The following is a 19,535-nucleotide window of genomic DNA, read 5'->3' as shown; positions in this document are numbered from 1 at the left end:
TGTGCATACCAACAAGTTACATTCATTCATTTGTATTTCTTCTAGTTTGGTCACCAGTGCTTAAAGACGGTAGATATCAGTTTTTTCTAAAGCTCCGCTTTGCTTTAATTTTCTGACATCTTGAACAAATTGTTCTGTGTCCGGAAAAAAACTTTTCAGGATTTACAGGATTAATTTTCAGGATTTGTGTCCTTTAAAAACTTAGAGATGTGTGCAGCTGTATAGACCACCTCTCCTTCATCTAGTTGTAAAACCTGTGACAAACTAGAGTCATTTGAACAATCATCGCTCTCTACTTCCTCCTCTGACTCACTTTTTTTGCTTGTTTTTTGCCTTGACTTTTAGTCTTTTTCTTCGTCTTGATGGGGATTTTAAAAACCGGTTCTGCTTCCATTTCATTATCAATATCCTCATTATCTCCAAAATCAGCATCAACGCTCCTCTCTGGATCCTCCGTCTGGCTTACTTGCATGGGGGGGTCAGATGTCATATCGCCCATTCTTTTTTCACACATTGTAGGCACAATTGCCCCTGCTATGTCCCCTGCGGGTTTTGCCACAGTAACATCAGGGACACCTCCACTGTGCCCAGCCATGACTGCAGGGGGAACAGCCACAACAGGGTCCAGTATGGATGAGGCCACCGCTACGGGCTCAGTCCCAGGAGGGTCAGCTCCAGCAGACTTAACCACAAGGGGAACAGCCACAGTTAGCTCACCCTCCCCAGATACACTGTTTTCTGTCAACTCAGTCCGCTCAGCGTTCCTGTCTGTCACCCCATCCGTCTTTAATTTTCCTGGGCCTGCACAGACCAAGTGCCCGGTCCACAATTAAAGCATTTCATGCCAGCATCTGTCATGTCAAAAACCACATAGTCAAAGCCCTCAACCCGAGACTTTGTGACCAACTCGAACTCATCCACACCATTGTTCGGTATCATAGACACTTGTCTCCTAAAAGACAATATATTTGCACATTTTATTTCAGGTACTTTGCTTCCCATTTGTATTTTCTTAATGCCAGAGACCAGTTTTCCATAGCGGTAGAGCTGTTTTTCAATTGTCTCATTTTTCAGGAAGGGAAGAACATTTGAGAGTATGATGTCTTTAGCTGGAGTACTGAGAGGAAGCACCGGTATGAGTGAGTCCTTTAACACTAATTTATTTTGCATCATTATGTGTACTTTTTCCACTGAGTTAAAAAAACATGGCAATCGCGCTTTTCATGCGTGAGGTAGCCAAAATGTTGTCGAACCCCACTGTGTTACTGACCATTACACACCATCCTCATACCATGCCTGTCTCTCTATCTATCTATCTATCTATCTCTCCTAACATACAGTAGATTTAGTCACTGTCACTGGAATGTTTCTCTTCCCAACACATGAACCGTTCATTAGTGTGAATTACTGGAATTACTGAGTAATACGTATATTTGACTCTCAGCTGTGTCTGTGAAGCCTGACATAAATGATTTTATGCGTCTTTTAAAAACTGTAAAGTTATTTCCTTAGTAAAATATAAATAGAGTAAGGTTTTGTGAAACAATTTCTGCCATAAATTAAAAAAGAAATTAATAAAATAAAAAAAAAGATATTGAGGCATTTAGGTGCCAAAAGAGTCGAGATGAGTCAAATGATTTGACTCGTTCATTTTGTCACATCAGTGTTGAACTACAATACAAAATGAATACACGGTAGTAATTCAAATAATTCACACATTTTATTTAACAGGATTGTACATTTGTGTTTAGGAGAAATAAAAGGTATTTTTAGTTAATACCAAGTGTAATAAAAAGCATGTCAAGAATAACAGTGTGAGATTGTACAACATTTTACACAGTTTATTCTATTCTACAGGGCACATGGTAAAAATGAAATAATTTAAAGAGTGCCAATATTTTTGAAAACCCGCATTTCGCATAAAATTGCACTGATAAATTGAGAAATTTCCCCATTGTGGGACGAATAAAGGTATATCTTATAAAAATTGCAAAGCAAAATTATTTTCTCACAGCATGTGAAAGGAGCCAAAATTTGAGTTGACTGTAGCGCGATACACAGTGCAACAGTCATCAGTACATTTATTAAAGCTCAGCATTTGTGGCAATAACAAGTTTTTACCACAAGATTCATACACACTTGTGGGTGTAAATGAATTTCAAGTTTCTAGTGTGAAAGTTTAACGTTGACTCATAAAGGAGTTTGAGTTTGACAATAAAAGCCCCCGAAATGAACAAAAACAGACTCAATCTGCTTCGAGACAGAAAGAAAATGTCGACTGTTTTCCAGCTTGGAGTTTTGCTTCTATTTGTAGGTAAGTGTCAAGTGTCAAGTGAAAAAATGACAAAATATAATATTATATCTGCACTTTAACAATACAATTACATGATAAATAATAGAATTAATAGATTATAATTACATAATACATCATTACATATTACATAATAGAACAATACAATTGTTAAAGTGCAGATATAATATTATATTACACACACATTTTACACACATCACTGCACCACACTTAACACTACATCTGATCTGATTCTATATTTTATATAGAATTTGAAATATTTATTTCTTCTTTATATTGTATCTACTTGTGCCTTATTGTTGTTTATTTATTTTACTTTCTTTTTATTCTTTTCTATTTTTAAGTCAAGGACAGTCGTAGAAAGCATTTCAGTACTGTGTATGATTGTGTATGTGACAAATACATTTTTTTATTTATATTCCAATTTGATATTTGTTTGAAAAAAAGGAGTGTTTAGAGTGCTTTTTGTTCTAAATGATGAGTGGTGAAAGTTTTGTCACAGTGAAAAATAAGATTTCGAATCATTATTGAAGGGGAAAAAATACAACAATTTCATTGCTCAAATTGATCGTAAAATCATTTGTCCTTTTTCTGTATGATTTTATATATATATATATATATATATACATATCGTCGCTGTCAGGCTGAAACCTCGTATGTCCAAATTTGGTCAATTTCATATTTTTTCACATATCGATGCTATTGGTCAGTCCCCACGTGGGTCTGTTATTTTTACAAGTTATTAACCAATCTAAAGTCTTGAAAATAGCTTGAGCGCAAATCTCATAACTCCATTGGACACTTCAACTGTCCACCTCTTCCTCACTCCGTGGGAGAGCTTCACGGCATATTTCTCCTCAAGAAGAGTCGCAACAAATCAACACGTCTTCTGAGGTAAATGTCTTCAAAACACTGGGCTCAAAGAAAAAAAAATCTTGACCCCCGCTAGTTCTGGTGCTCGTCTGAGGACAGGAATTTAGCGCAAGACAATCCACTGCAACGCGGACTAAACCCTGTGCACTGCAGATAAGGTACGGCGTTTTTTGAATTTCCTGAAAAATAACGGTTTTGGAGATACGAGGATTCCGTCTGACAGCGACGATATATATATATATATATATATATATATATATATATATATATATATATATATATATATATATATATATATATATATATATATATATTTTATACATTTCAGTTAACATCATTTTTCTCTCAAATCCCTTAACAATCTCTACAAGTGACTGCTTTCGAGGTGTATATTCTACAAATGTTGTATTTCCTCTCCAGGAGCTGTGCAGTGTGAGGATCGGCCCTTCGGCGTCAGAGGCCTCGAGGTTAAATCGTACGAGCGCAATCTGCAGGTAGGTAAAAACAGCTCGCTATTCGTATTGTTATATTTCTAAACAATATTTTGCTCATTTGTGTGTCTTCTCTCTCGCTCACGCAGAAAGCAGACGAGCCACAGGCTTTATGTGTTGTGTGCAAGAAAATCGTGCATGAAGTCTTCAAACTGATTGGAAATGAACTCTCAAAGGTGTGAATACACAAGTCAGCAATTAACCTTACGATTGTTTTGCATCATTACAAACATAGAATAGCAATTTAAACGTGATAGCCTCACATTGTGTAATCCATTTTAAGTGTTTTCATATTTTTATAGTCTAGATTACAGTATCTGATTACATTTTTCTCTTCTCTGTAGAACAGCATCAATGCAGCTCTTAACAAAGTGTGTGCTAAGCTGAAACTTAAACAAGGTTGCAAGACATTGGTTCAAAAATACAGAGATAAGCTGGTTAAGATCATCTTGTCTGCCAAGAAACCTCACCTAGTCTGCAAACTTCTCCACCTGTGCATAGTATATGAAAACTAGATATTTTCATCCTTTGTGTACTTTGTGTACTTTTATGTCCAAACCCTTTCATAGCCTGATCTCCTAATCAACTGCTATGAAAGTGACTATAAAATTAGTTTGTTTTGTAAAATTTTGCATTTAGTAAAAAATAAAAATAAAAATAAAAGAAACCTGTGTATTTTATTAAAACATTGTTGTAACACTTCAATCTGAATAAACGTGTTCATTAACTAGTGTTTGCTGATTTATTGCTTGCATCTAATCGGGCAAAAGCTACTCAGGCTACTTAAATAAATTTTTATTTTTCACATAACTCAATTTATCTCTCAACTTCATCCTGCATTTCTATTAATTCAATTCAATTCAGTTCATTTGTCAACAATTGACATTGTCTCAAAGCAGCTTTACATAAGTATAGAAACAGAATAAACATTTTTAAAGTTTAAAGTTTAAATTTAAATTACTATTTTGTCTCTAACATCTATCCCTAACGAGCAAGTTGGAGGAAATGGTGACAAGAAAAAAACTCCCTGGGATGATATGAGGAAGAAAACCTTGAGAGGAAAAAGACTCATTTATGTGACACTGGACAGTAAATAACGTAAATGCAGGGGCGTAGATTACGCGGGGGGGCGCGGGGGACATGTCCCCCGCACTTTTTATAAAAAGTAAATTCGTCCCCCTCACTTTTTTAGTGGAGAGTTGTGTTCACCACATGTTGAGGTTTTAATGGAGCAATGTATATAAATGCAGAGTGATTTAAAATTCAAAGAGACAAGAAAGTTTAAGATCGTCTATACACGACGTTCACGGCAATCAGTCACTCACTTGTCACGTCATCATCACGCGCCCCCAGTACTGTAGCTCGAGTCGCACCCGCGGTCCAGCGTTCGGTTATGATGAGCTCAAAGCGGCAAAAAACGCTTCACTCCTTTTTTATAAAAATGTCAAGCAGTGTAAGTTGGCATATGGTATCCGAATTGTGTTGCACAATGTTTAGCAACACACAGAGTTACTAAACATTGTGCAACACAATTGTGTTAAACAAGTGTGTTATCAAAACCCTTCAAATAAGAATAAAGATAATGTTGAACTGAGATTTTACAGCATGTTTAACTCTGCCAATTCTACATAATATCAAGTATGTGTCACTGTACGTATGTACACGACAGAGACGAGGACGACGAAAATTATTTGAATGTGCAAGTATCCATTACTGTGTGCCATGTACTGTGCATACACAAAATACAATTTGAAATATGTAAACAATATACTCTTAGTACCATTCTAAGGACATCTTTGTACTTTATACTCAAAAGGGTACACATTACTACCTTAGAGTACCAATGTGTACCTTAACTATAAATTTTTGGGGGTTAAATAAGATACAAAGATGTCCTTTTAAGGGTACTGTCCCAGTGGCAAGCTGTTCTATTTCTTTCTTTCTTTCTGTTTTATAATCATATCTAATCATAACGCATATAAAGCATGATTAAAAATAAAACCTGTCATTAACACAAGGGTTAACTGAAAAAAAAAAAAACAGATAACACTAGACATTTCGTCCCCCCCACTTTTTAAATGATGGCTACGCCTCTGCGTAAATGTACAGTAATTAATGTCAGCAACAGTTTGTAGTTGAGTGGAATTAATATATTACTATATGAATAAAGTATTATTAGAAGTGATTGATGTAAGTGATGATATACATTGAATATAAAAGTCTACACACCCTTAGGAAAATCGCAGGTTTTTAAAATATAAAGACAGAAATAAAAATTACATAAATGTCAGACTTGGTACATCTTAAATGTAATATCCAAACAAACAGAAATAAAGAAAAAAAAACATATTTAATTAATTTAAAATAAATTAAATACTACTAATACTAACACAAAGTCTGAACACACCTACCAAGTATTTGTGAATTAGTCTTTATTCATTTCACACATCTAGGCTTGGGATTTTTATCCCACTCTTCTTTGCAAAAAAGTTAAAGATCCCTCTTATTAGGTCATTCTATAGGTTTTCAATGGGATTGAGGTCTGGGCACTGATTGGACCGTTCCAGGACTTTTTGATGGGAAAAGACGGCAGAAGGTTTTGTGCTAAAATATCTTGTATTTAAAGCTATTTCCCATCTATTTTGAAAAGTGCCCCTGGCCCAGTTGAAGAGAAACAGCCCCAAAGCATAAAGCTACCACCACCATGCTTCACTGTCAGTCTGGTGTTCCCTGGATGATGCGCTGTATTAAAGCATCGTTTTCACTCCTATTTTACTTTTACTTTATACTTTAAGGATTTAAGAATCAAACAAAAAAAAACGTCGGTGTAGCGGAGCATAAGTGTGAATTCACATCTTTAAAGCTGTAGTGAGGATCTGAGTAACTTCTCTAAAACCCAGGGGTAAAGACACAGAGAGAGAGAGAGACAGAGACAACGAGAGAGAGAGAGAGAGAGAGAGAGAGAGAGAGAGAGAGAGAGAGAGAGAGAGTGAAGGCTGAAGAGAACATTTTCAGCTTAGACTCTGCATATTTATAATTATAGCTTGAAAACTAATTTTTATTAGAAAACAAATTTAGTAGAAAACTTTATTCAGTCATATATTCTGGGTGTGATATCATGAGGACAGTGGATCACGTTTCACTTTACTTTGGCATTCTTCTGGCAGTCACAGGTAAGTAACTGACGTAACCAACAACCAGATAGAGTGATGCGGTCCAACATGAGACAGAGTAGGTCAATAGGTCAATAAGGTCAATATTTTCCAACCTAAAATGTCGTGTAACGGATTAAGCCTCATATATGAAATTTGGACTTTATTAGAAAACAACTTGTTGACATATTTTTCTTTATTCCATACATTTTATTCAGTCTCTCCAAGATTCTGTGAATAAATGCAAACCAAGCAAACTCTTTAATATTCAAAAAAGATTGCAAAAAAAACATAGAAAAAAAAAAACAAAAAAACAACAGACTGTCATGTTACATAGAAAATGTAGCGTGTAAATTCCTTTGCCTTGAATTTTTCCCAATGTTGGAATGTTTCAGAGCTCTGACACTGAGGGCTGTGTTCATAAAGGTCTAAAGTTGTAATTTAAGATTAAGCGTGATAAAGTGTTGTTGATTCTGGTGCAATAATAAAATAATAAATTTATTTGCATTTACAGTTATTCTAAAGTGTGAAAGCCGTCGACACGAGAACGAACAGTCCGAGACGGTGACATTAACACGGTCTGGACTCAGAAACACTACACCTCCAAGCAGACATCACTCTCGGGTTCGGGTTCTAATATAACACTCTTCACTCACTCAATTGAATGTTTTGTGAATAAGATAAAACAGATATTTTAGATAAAATTTTAAATTAAGAATTTTCTCAAGAAAATTTTATGTGATGTAGAAAATGGACAATGGATTATTTGCATTCTACCTCAGACGATCAGATTTTGCACTGAATTTACATATAATAAATTCCTCTTACACGTTCAGTATGGATTTATTTCATGAACATTTTGTTTAACATTTTGTATTTTTTTAATAGAAGTAGAGTTTTCTATTCCTGAGTTGACTTTGATGCTTGAATTTCTAAATGTATAAATACTAACATTGATCATGTGAGTTCTGTAACAAAGGCATGAAAATCTTGAACAAAATTCATGGATCCTGGACCACAGGTTGTAAATTACATCATTTACAGGGTTGAAGAATTGGCGGTCTGATTATAGACTTAATAATATTTTAAATTTCTTATAAAGATTCATTTTTTTACATGTACCATACAACAGTTGTTAAAATACGTCTATAAAAATTCCTTGTTTTTAATTTAATTATCATTTTTTTAATCGTTCAAATTTCACTTTTTAATTCCACAACAGAAAAATTTCTAAATGTCAACACTAAACATTTCAAGAATTAACTAGTTAAATTTGTGTCTATAAAACATTCATAACTAAACTAACCATAGGACCCTGATCCATGAACTGAAACTTTTTTTTGACATTTCTTGTTTTTTGTGCTTCTTTTCTTTCAGTACCAAGCAGAAAAGATTATTCGAAACTGTTCTCTGTGCAAGATCGTTGTTAAAGGGCTGATGAGCTATGTTAGGATACGATATACAAGGGTATATGAAATGAATTTCTTTTCATTTCTCATTAATAGCATATCTCAAAACACCTCAGTCTTCTTACACAGTGTCTTTTTTCTTCCAGGGAACGAATGCCCTGTGTCACATCTTTTTACGCAAGCATAAAAAAAAATGCCAAGAAACAGTTCAACGCAAGCTTATGGAACTCAAACCCAAAATAATGAAAAAGTTGTTCCCTGGTGGTGCAGTGGGTGTGTGTAGGAAGATTAAAGCTTGCAAATGAAATTATTAATGAATGCGCTGTGTGTGACTGCATGTGTGTACTGTACTGTACATCTTGGTTCAGTTTCATTTCTTTTTATAATTTTCTTGTAAAACTACCAAAACGTTTCACTTTGGCCAATACAGCTTAATACTGCAGAATTTTCTTAGACTTAGGATGTGTCTCAAATTCAAATCCAAAACAATTGGCACCCCTCAAAACAATAATGGGGGAAAAAAGACTTTATTAAATAAACCATTTACATAATTACCTAATGTAATACAATATCTTAAAATCTTGGCTAGGTGTAAAAAAAAAAATAAGAAGCTATTTTAAAACCAAAAGTCACTATAGTGGAAAATAACTTTCTACTCCATGTTTTGCATTAAAACAAATGCACTAATTGAAAAATGTAGAAAAGTTTAGTAAAAAGATTAACTCAAGGCTGCCGAAAACAAGCTGCACGTAAGTGGAAAGCTAAAGATACCACGATGGTGCGTGGTGTGTCAGACTGGATATCACCACCCTCACGCCTGGACATCACCATCGGCAGATTTGAAGCCTGACGAGGCGTTTAACATCTCTTCCGTTTAGTCTTTGTGGGGGGAAGCTGAAAAACAGAAACAAAGAAAACAAGTAGTCAGAAAAATACGCTTTAAAATAAGTTAATAAACAGGATTATTCTTGAATTTCATAATAGATTTGTACATTTAGTCAGAAAACATCTGGAGAAATGCGGACATTGTTTCACATTGCGTTTTTTTTGCTCACCTCAGGTCAGAAATCTTTATTTACTTGTTTCATTTCTGTTGAACTATTAAAAGCTTTACAGTGGAATTAAAGTTTATGTAAATACTATATCTGAATAACACAATATACCAAAATTATTACAAAAATATATCGATTAATTGATTGCAAGCTGGAAGTGAAAATGTGAGCATTTTGAACATTTTTTTCATGAAAATTGACATTTGTATTTGTATTGACAAATAAATAAGAAAAAAATATTTAAAAAAAGCATTAAAAAAAACTTTTACCTGGAGATTTACCTATTGTACACGTGTATAGTTTTGTATTTTTGTGTGTATTTTATATATATTTATATATATAAAATACACACATATATATATATATATATATATATATATATATTTTACTTCTTTCATTTACATGTAATCTACATCGTGCCTGTTGTTTTTAAACGCTGCTTTTAAAAAACAAACTTAATCGACACGTGAAATCGTTTCAAACAGGTATTTTACACGGTGAGATTTTTCCACAAAATCCTCAGACACAGGACGAGACAGAAACAGGAATGTTCCATAAAAGTTTCTTTGTGGATCCGAGACACGGAATAAGCAATCATACCGAGGTATGCGTAGCCGTTACAATAAAGTAAATTCTATAAAAATTCTATGAAGAAAATTCAGTTCGTTTTATATCGCTTAAATCGTTGTTTTCTTGCTTTCTGATCTCATTTCTGATCTGAAATAAATTGATATTACATTAAGAATTCTATTGTGTTTCAGGATTTAAGATTTCTTAAGTGTGCAATATGCAAGAAAATTGTTAATTCGATTATAAAAAGAGTGGACAGAAGAATTAAAGAGGTAAAAACAAACACTTTATTTCTTACAATATTTTTTTTTACTTTAATTGACGTTTGTTATTGTTCATCCAAAATGTGTAAAGCGTTATAAAAGTATTTCCCTACCTAAAATGTTTAAATGATTTTTATCAATCTGCAAACTTTCTATGTATTAGTCTATTCTGAATGAGTAGGTCAGAAATCACTGCCTCACACATCACAGCACATGGAGCTTTCATACGATTGACCCATAACACGTTATTTAATATAGCACCAACAAAAGAAAATCTAAAGACAAAAAACAGATATATTTATGGCTTTTAATCTGCTTCATGAAATAAGTGTTTCTGCACATCGAACATTTAATTTCAATTATTATTATTTTTTTATTTTTTTTTTTTGTAATTCACACTTTACATAATAAAACACACAAAAACATTCTATAAAATTATAGACAAAATCTAGTGATTTGTATTCAAATGCAATTCAGGAATAAACCCTTTTTAAATAAGTTTGTCAAACTTTTCGGGAACTTTCAGGAGGGTGTATTTGCATACAGACTAACGATGTAAGAGCTAGTTTAAGTGCAGTTGTGATTTTTAGGAGTTAGAAAAATTGTTCGTTTTATTTTCATTTGTTTTCTCTTTTCCTTCGTCAGACAACTTTTAAAGTTTGCCTGAGCTTTCTAAAAAAATACAGACATAAGTGCTTCAAAAAGCTCAAAAAGCTTCGACCAAAGCTGATTAATGGGATCTTCCCTGAGGGTGGACGGGGCACATGCTGGAGGATGGAAATATGTTAGTTGGACATTCTTTACCTTGACCTTACACAAACTTTATGGAAAATTTAACATAGTGTGAGTGATTTCTTTTCATTATCTAGTAAGTAAAATGTAATTGAAAATTACAGAAATAAACACAGCAGCAAACTCACAACAATGTTCAACTTTCCATAAAATAACCTTTACAAATAAAAATTAAAATCTCATTTTATGTATATGTTTTGTATTTATTCTTGAACTGTTAATTGTTAGCTTTTATAATTTGTATATATATATATATATATATATATATATCAGATTGTTTCTTATTTTGTTTTGTTTTTTTGAAACTAGATATTATCTTAAGCTTTAAAATATATTATTAGTAAAACTGAAATGTCATTGTTTTAGATTCCTAATGCATTACTGAATGAATATTTTAACAAAATAATTCTAATTATTATCATTATTTTTATTATTATTATTATTATTATTATTATTATTATTATTATTATTATAAAAATAATTCAGTGTTAAAAATATGATGTTTACTAGTGAAACAAAAAAATCATAATAAAGTGTAATGAATTTATCGTCACTTTAGTGTTGTTAGTGAACCCGGAAGTTGAACTGAAACTAATCTCATAGCCCTTAAGCTTAGTATTCTGGCGAGGGCTTCCTCTGGGGGGTTGGCGGGGGGTTGTTACAAGTGTCATTAAATGAGCTTTTTTTTTTATACCCGAACAATTATAAAAAACCTAAATATTTTGTTTTATTAAGAACTACTTGCTCAAGGGCTTGGGATTCAAACTCAAAACTGTCCAGTCAGATTTGTAAAATCATAACCTTTAAATAAACGTTGCTGATTTCTTCAACCTTAGAAAGAAGGTTAATTTATTTAGAAATGAACAAAATGAATGCAACATAAGATACTGGATTCTTTTAGATATTAATTATATATGCACAAAAATTAATTTACAAATTGTAATCTTCAGTTATTCATCCTTAAGTGTGACAAATTTCTATTTCAGAAAATATGAAATTTCTGACAAATTTCTAAATAATTTGAATCAAATTTCATTTAAATTAAAAGATCAATGACATTTTGACATTTTGATCTTTAAAATATTTTTTTGCTTAACCTTTTGCTTAATTATTTTTTTCATGTCTGTTATCTGTTGCATTTTTCTGTTTTAATTCTGCTTTGATTCCATGTTTATATTTCATTTTTATTTTATTTTATTCTCATTATTGTTATTGTTAATATATTATTATTATTATTATTATTATTATTATTATTATTATTATTATTATTATTTTTACTTTTTTAGTCAATTTTACTGTAAACCACTTTGTGAAATGTGTTTTGAGAGTACTGTTTTAATAAATATTATTATTATTATTATTATTATTATTGTTGTTGTTGTTGTTGTTATTATTATTATTATTATTATTATTATTATTATTATTATTATTATTATTATTATTATTATTATTATATGCTTTATGAGCACACATGCTAACCATAGACTAGCATATATAGAACGCAGACTTTTAGTTAAAAAATAAAAGTATCATAAAAATGTTCAGTAAAGCTGCTGACAGGGTTTCATTTTGTTCCTTCTATTTTTTTGATGACACACTTTGACACTTTGTTGTGGTATCTCTAAGTTAACTATCAGCACTTTTTAGAAAAAAAAACACTTTTAACCACAAAAAACCCCCAGATATTTCAGTTCAGAGCAGCTGATGCTAACTCAGCCTTATCTCAGTTTTATACTTCTTTTGTTTAGAAATGCTGTATTTATTTTTTAGAAGACTGAGGTGGAAACATGTCCCTTGTAATTCAGCTTGGATTTTTGCTCTTATGTTTAGGTGAGTAAATTTCAGCCGAAATAAATGCTTTACTAAAAAGAGTGATGATATGAGTAAAAAATAAAAAAAGGAGTTTTATTTATTTTCATTCTGCACAGTAGTCGCTGATAGTTGTGCTGTTACTCATGAGCCAAGTCTGAAAAACAAGACAGAGAAGAAATTGTTGATCCGCATTGACAGCTCACCAAGCAAGCGTGAAGATGTCAATAAGGTGGGATCTTTACTGTGATTAATGTTGTTTTATTATATAGATTTAAAAGGTATAAAATAATATCTTACTACGTTTAAAAAAAGTTTTTTGAGGGTTGTTTATAGGTTCACTGGACATTTACATCATCAACCAGATGGAATCCTATAGTTACTGCCTAGCAACACCATAGCTATCAACAGGAAAACTATCTATCAACAGGAAAACAGGAAAACAAATCTATCAACAGGAAAACAATAACAACACCTGTAATACTATTAAAACACCTTAGCATCCATTTACAACACAATATCTACCCCATAGCAACATGCTAGCAACAATTTGAAAAACCTTAGCATCATCCACATTTTTTGCTGCTCTAACATAGAAATTTCCCCACTGTGGGGCAAATAAAGGTATATCTTATCTTATCTTACCTTATTCTATCTTATTCTAGCAACACCCTAAGTCACCACCAGGAAAACCATAGCAACACCTGTAGTACTACTGCAACACACTAGCAACCATTTGGAACACAACATCAACCCCATAGCAACAGGTTAGCAACCATCGTGAATACTTTAGCATCATCCAAGCAACAACCTGTCAAACTAGTCATCACCAGGAAAATCAAAGCAACACCTGAAACACCACTGAAACCATTTGGCAACACCTTAGCAGCTGGCACCCCTTAACAAACACCTGGAAAACCATAGCAACTGACTACTAACACCCAAGCAATACTCTAGAAACCACCAAGAAACCATAGCCACATCCTAATAAAAGTTGATTGTTATTGAGTAATAATAATTTTTATTTTTACAGTTTTATTACAGCATGTCATAACATTTTGAAGATTTTTTGCTTTTAGAGATAGCTAGAAACGAATAGAATGAATAGAACTTTTGTAGACGTTTATAGTCATTTCAATTAAAACTAATACAAAATTTAAATATTCTTTATGAATTTAGAAATTTCACAGCAAATTTTAAGTAAAATATTCCACACAGTTTCCAGTAACGTGTAGATGATTTGGAGTTGTTTACAGATGATTTGGAGTTGTTTACAGTTAATAAATCAATTAAATCTTAAAATTTGCAATAATCTATATACAAAAAATTCATTCCATCATATGTAAAAATACCATTTTATAACTCCACTGAAATTGTGTTGCTATTTTCAGAAAGTGCTAAAATGTATTGCTTGTATGCGATTTATGAAGAAGACGATGCCTTCGTTCTCCAGAAATCTAAGAAAGGTAACAGCAAAAGTTACGGTGTTTAAGATGAATGTTTAATTTAGGTCGAACATTTAGGACTGAAACACTCGCTGATTTCAAAACAGTTTCCATTAAGAAAAAATTGTTTTATTTATTAAAGAACAGTTTTTAACATTTTGCAAATATCAGTATATATTGTAACATTTCTTATTATAAGATTACAAATAAACCTGACATTAGATTGTTACACATATTTCTAAACATTATTAGTCATTTCAAATTACATTTTAAGCATTTATTTCTAGAATTAAAAGAATTAATAGAAGCATGTAGAAATAAGGTTAATATTATTAAATTGTATTATTGTAATCTATTATAAATATTGTAAAGAGGAAATCGATCAATTTCACTAGTCTGGACATATTTTCATGTTCAAGCCAAGATGAATTATCATAGATTTTTTTCTTTCTTTCTTTTTTTTGCTTTCTTTCTCACAGATTGAATATCAAAATATTTGTAAAAACTAACAAATGGTCGATCTCACCCAAAATGTTACTACATAAATATATTCCCTCAATTTAAAGGCTTCATTTTTGATCGTACGTTTGTGTTGTTGTTGTTGTTGTTTTACAGAATCTTATAGCAGCATGTGATAATTTTGCAGATTCTCATCGTCAATTCTGCATAAAGGAAGCAGTGAAGTTCTACGAAGCTGTGATGGATTTTGTCTATCCTAATAAAAACGCAAGACTAGCGTGTACAAAATTAAACATGTGTAAGAAACGACCACCACTTATTTTGTCCTAACACATTCATGGTTTTCTTCTTCCTTCACGGAACCTTTGTCACCTGTTATATAGCGGGTAATTTAAAAATAAATAAATAAAAACACAAATTCATGATTTAGGGATTAAAAATCTTCTCTTACACACTGATCCTAGTTCATCCACAATTCTCTTCATCAATATACATTCATAGTAATAGTTTTGCTTGTTAATAATTGTTTTATATATATATATATATATATATATATATATATATGGAAAAAAAATCTGTATTAAATAGTGACCAGGATAGTTAAATGTTCTTAATTAAATTAAGTTTTTAAAAAATTATGATTTAATATTTTTTAGATGAAACCTGCATTTTCAAATTGCATATCTGTGTGTAAGTTTTTTTGTGTCACAATTTGCTATTATATTTACAGTAATAAACATGCTTTATGCCTGAAGCGTTTGTTTGTGTCACGTCTCTGTGTTTTACAGAAAAGTCTAAATATCACACAAGTAAAATTTCACACGTTATGAGGATTGTTCACGTTTTATTTTCACATAGCTACTCTAATATATGACCTGCATTATTGTTCCCTGATTCCCTGATTACTAATCACACACACACACACACACAGACACTCACAACACACAGACACTCACACGCCTTCCATTCCCCAAATTAAATATTTATTTATTCATGAATTTATTTATTTACTTATTTACTTGTTTTGTTTCCATTTTGTGCATTTCATATTTAGTAGTTAATCTCAGTACAAATGGAACTTTAAATCAAGCTTGAAAATTAAGTTTGAATAAATAAATAAGTAAATAAGTAAATAAATAAATAAGTAAATAAATAAATAAATAAATAAATAAATAAATAAATAAATAAATAAATATGCATAATATATGAATACATATATAAAGGCATACAACTAATTTAGATCCCTGAGTCTGTACTTCTCATTGTAGATGTTTTGTTTTGTTATTTTAACTTGTTTGTTTAGTGATTAGATGATTCGATTTACATTTTTTATTAGTTTATATAAATGTTTATCTAATACATATTTTATATTTACCATTATATTCATCTATTTATATATATTTTATATTGGATTTTTTGTTGTTGTTTTTGTTGTTCTGCACTCCTGAGTGAGCATCACAAATAAATTACAATGTAGATGCTTTTAAAATAATGTAGATGTTTTCTGCTGATGTTGAAGATGTGGCTGGTAGTCAATATCCTCCAGAAAGAGGAAGATAAAGAAAGAAAGGAGAGAGAGAGAGAGAGAGAGAGAGAGAGAGAGAGAGAGAGAGAGAGAGCGAGTAGAGCTGGGGCCAAATTTTGTCTAGTAGTTTGTACTAAAAGTTAACTAGTTAATTATAACACAAAACATCATGACAAACATGTCCTTCATTCTGCTCAGTGTCATGCTAATGGTCTCAGGTAAGAATGTCATAATATTTTTTAACCTACTGATGATCGAGTCAACTCCTGATTTGTCTGTTAAGAAGTGAAGCTTGTTAGTATTATGCTAGTCTTACAGAAAAGTTTATTTCTGACTTGTATGTTTTTTTAATAACACATTTTTAATTAATAAAGTTCAGCATTGTGAATTTTGGTATTCATCTTATACCAGTGGGTTCAGACTTTAGGATTCTAAGGTAACAAGTGAGTTAGTAACTAAGGAAATAAATCAAATATTAATATTGGTAGTCATAGTAGTAGAAATGCTAGTAAAAATAATATATCTTATCTTATCTTATCTTATCTTATCTTATCTTATTATTAAGTCAAATTAACCAAATAATAATTGTGTTTTCATGAACAGCGGCTTTTGCTGAACATGATGGATTTTCAATTTCATCACATGAGGGAAACCTAAACGTACGTCAATACTGAGTATTTCTTCTGTAAATATGAACAAAATAAAAGACATAGGTATTAAATGTTCCAAAAAAGTTCATTGTAATGCAACATATGAAAATGAATAGAATATATTTCTATATTTATAACTTTTAATTTCTACATGCAGAAATGTTTTCCTCTGTCCTCCAGATAGCTACATTCAGTGCTCCACCAAAGTGGCAGAAGAACCAAATACTTTGTTGCACTTGCCAAGATTTTGTTAAACAAACAACACCCAAAGTTCACCTCAAGCTGCAGCAGGTATGATGGTCCAAATTTGTTCAGTTTTATCAAAGCGGTTTTGTTTAAATAATGTTTCCAGTCGGCAACAAAAATTCTACTTCACTGTATATTCTTCAGTTATGTACAACAAAGAGGTGTGATAAAATCACAAAGGTGCTATATACTGTACACAATACAAGTCATAGCAAAAGAAAAATCTGGTCAGATGCCCTGCGTTTCCTTAAAAATCAGCTAAAAGTTTTAGCTAAATTTTCTCAGAAATTCTTCCAATTTTAGATATTTAGAACCTTTTTTTTTTTTTATTATCGTTGTAATCACATTCTACACTGATGCATGTAGTAGCTTCCATTTTTACATTAAATATGAGTTTATTTATTAAAAAGTATGTCTACTTTTTACAAGAAGATTTGAAAACAGATATAATACTGTACATAATATGTACTTAAGTTAAATAAAATGCAATCAAGTAAAAAAAAGAATAATAAATAAGTACAAAAGTTTTTATGTATGTTAAAAATTAAGTGCATCAGTAAAAAAAAAGTCAGTAAGTAAATGTAAGTAAAAGTATTGTAAGTAAATATCATTTTGTAAGTCAGTAAGTAAATGTAATTTAAAAATGAATGCAGTTAGTATGTAAATAAAAAAGTAAGTATTGCTTTTGTATGTTAAAAATTTATGTGCATATGTATATAAGCTAGGGGGCATGGTGGCTTAGTGGTTAGCACGTTCGCCTCACACCTCCAGGGTCGAGGTTTGATTCCCACCTCCACCTTGTGTGTGTGGAGTTTGCATGTTCTCCCGGGTACTCCAGTTTCCTCCCCCGGTCCAAAGACATGCATGGTAGGTTGATCTCTGGCATCTCTGGAAAATTGTCCGTAGTGTGTGAGTGCGTGAGTGAATGAGAGGTTGGCACTCCATCCAGGGTGTATCCTGCCTTGATGCCCGATGACGCCTGAGATAGGCACAGGCTCCCCATGTCCCGAGGTAGTTCGGATAAGCGGTAGAAGATGAATGAATGAATGAATGTATATAAGCTAAAATAAAGTTACCAAGCATTTCTGTATGTTAAATAATTATTTTGTATGTGAGTAAAAAGTTAAGCTTTGAAAAAGTTTCAAAATGTTTTCTTATATAAAGTTTAATGTAAAACATTATTAAGAAAATCTACATCCTTTTATTCAGTATATATATTTATTAGAATGAAGCTCCACAAATTTCTTTAGAGATATTGAATAAATATATTATATATTAAAATCTGTAGCATGAATACCTTCAGGGGTTGGGGTTAGGGTTAGGATTTGAACTTCAAATCTGTACTTGGTTCTGTGTAGTTCATCAAAGTCTGGACCAAATCTTTTTGTTTGCTGAATATATAATAATGTAAGTTACCGATCTTCTAAATATCAATTAGATCATGTTAGTTCTAATTTCTGCGATATAAACGTCATTTCCTAAAGTGATCTACTGATGTGTTAATGTTTGTAGAGTTATTCTAACATGAACAATGCATTCTCTTTTCTGTCATCTTTAACAGAATATAAACAAGTTTTGCAACATGTTCACCCCACATGTGAAAAATAAATGTTTGGGGTTTGGAGGAAAACTCAAAGAAAAGATTCTCAAGTTCCTTTTCCCCGGAAAAAACATCAGAGATACCTGTCAGAAAAGAAAGCTGTGTATGTATTAATAAAGGCAAAAAATAAACAAACAAAAATCTTGATTTTATTATAAAAAATTGTGATTATCTAACATCTCTATAATGTCTGTTTATCCAATAAATGGGAAATGAGCTAAATTATTTGCAGTTATAAAATAATATCAACCTTAAATACTAGTCTAAAATGTCTAAAAATGTTTTCAATGTTCCTTGGAATTGTATGTTTATAATACAATTAAAATGTGAGATACATTTAACTGATCATATCAAATGACTTTTGTTTCTTTTTTAATTTTGAGCTAAATGTTTTGTTGGTCATTTTTTGTGCTTCTTTTTGTTTTTATCTCATTTTTATAACTGTAATTTCCCTGATTTTGTTTATACTTGTATTGCATTATAGACTATAAATTTATATAATGTAATGTATTGCAAATAGACTCAGATTAAATAACAGTTTATTATATAATATTAACAAATAGTTTCATATAATAATAAATAACAGATTTCAATGACTATAACATTTCATTTTGTCCTCTTGTGAACATGTGAAGTTTTAAATGTTTTACTGTGATATACAAAACAATAAATAAATAAACTTTAATGGCTGTGTTTTCTTTTTTATTTATTTGTATTTTTTTAATGTACTGTTTAATGTGTCATATTACTTTGGATAAAGCCATTATCCAAGCATGAATGTATTTCATTAAAGACGTACTTTTTATACAAAATAAAAAGAACTAAATGAATAATAATAAATAAATAAAAATGTATATATATATATATGTATATATATATATATATATA

General features: G+C 31.3%; 1 protein-coding gene and 2 long non-coding RNA genes across 4 annotated transcripts; all 3 read left to right on the top strand.

Annotated features, from left to right (window-relative positions):
* The first annotated feature begins 2,156 nt into the window (after positions 1-2,156).
* On the top strand, positions 2,157-4,402 carry LOC132852263 (antimicrobial peptide NK-lysin). Of its 2 annotated transcripts, none has more exons than XM_060879359.1 (4): positions 2,157-2,314; positions 3,605-3,678; positions 3,765-3,851; positions 4,025-4,402. In XM_060879359.1, exons 1-4 carry the CDS (start codon positions 2,230-2,232, stop codon positions 4,040-4,042), a joined length of 264 nt encoding a protein of 87 aa, XP_060735342.1. In that variant the 5' UTR covers positions 2,157-2,229; the 3' UTR covers positions 4,043-4,402. The 2 variants fall into 2 exon arrangements, with proteins under 2 accessions (XP_060735342.1, XP_060735341.1); XM_060879358.1 differs by having other exon boundaries at positions 4,020-4,402.
* A 2,216-nt stretch (positions 4,403-6,618) lies between these two features.
* Positions 6,619-11,048, top strand: LOC132852151 (uncharacterized). Its single transcript, XR_009649103.1, has 7 exons — positions 6,619-6,848; positions 7,342-7,451; positions 8,205-8,294; positions 8,383-9,296; positions 9,774-9,892; positions 10,050-10,130; positions 10,767-11,048. It is a non-coding gene; the product is annotated as an uncharacterized LOC132852151 (long non-coding RNA).
* Positions 11,049-16,221: 5,173 nt separating this feature from the next.
* Positions 16,222-19,157, top strand: LOC132852479 (uncharacterized). Its single transcript, XR_009649117.1, has 4 exons — positions 16,222-16,369; positions 16,755-16,810; positions 16,982-17,092; positions 18,609-19,157. It is a non-coding gene; the product is annotated as an uncharacterized LOC132852479 (long non-coding RNA).
* The last annotated feature ends 378 nt before the right edge of the window (positions 19,158-19,535 follow it).

Source organism: Tachysurus vachellii, chromosome 10 (genome assembly GCF_030014155.1).
Source record: "Tachysurus vachellii isolate PV-2020 chromosome 10, HZAU_Pvac_v1, whole genome shotgun sequence".
NCBI lineage: Eukaryota > Metazoa > Chordata > Actinopteri > Siluriformes > Bagridae > Tachysurus > Tachysurus vachellii.
The sequence above is the reverse complement of the archived record's forward strand: the minus strand, read 5'-3'. Positions and strand labels throughout refer to the sequence as shown.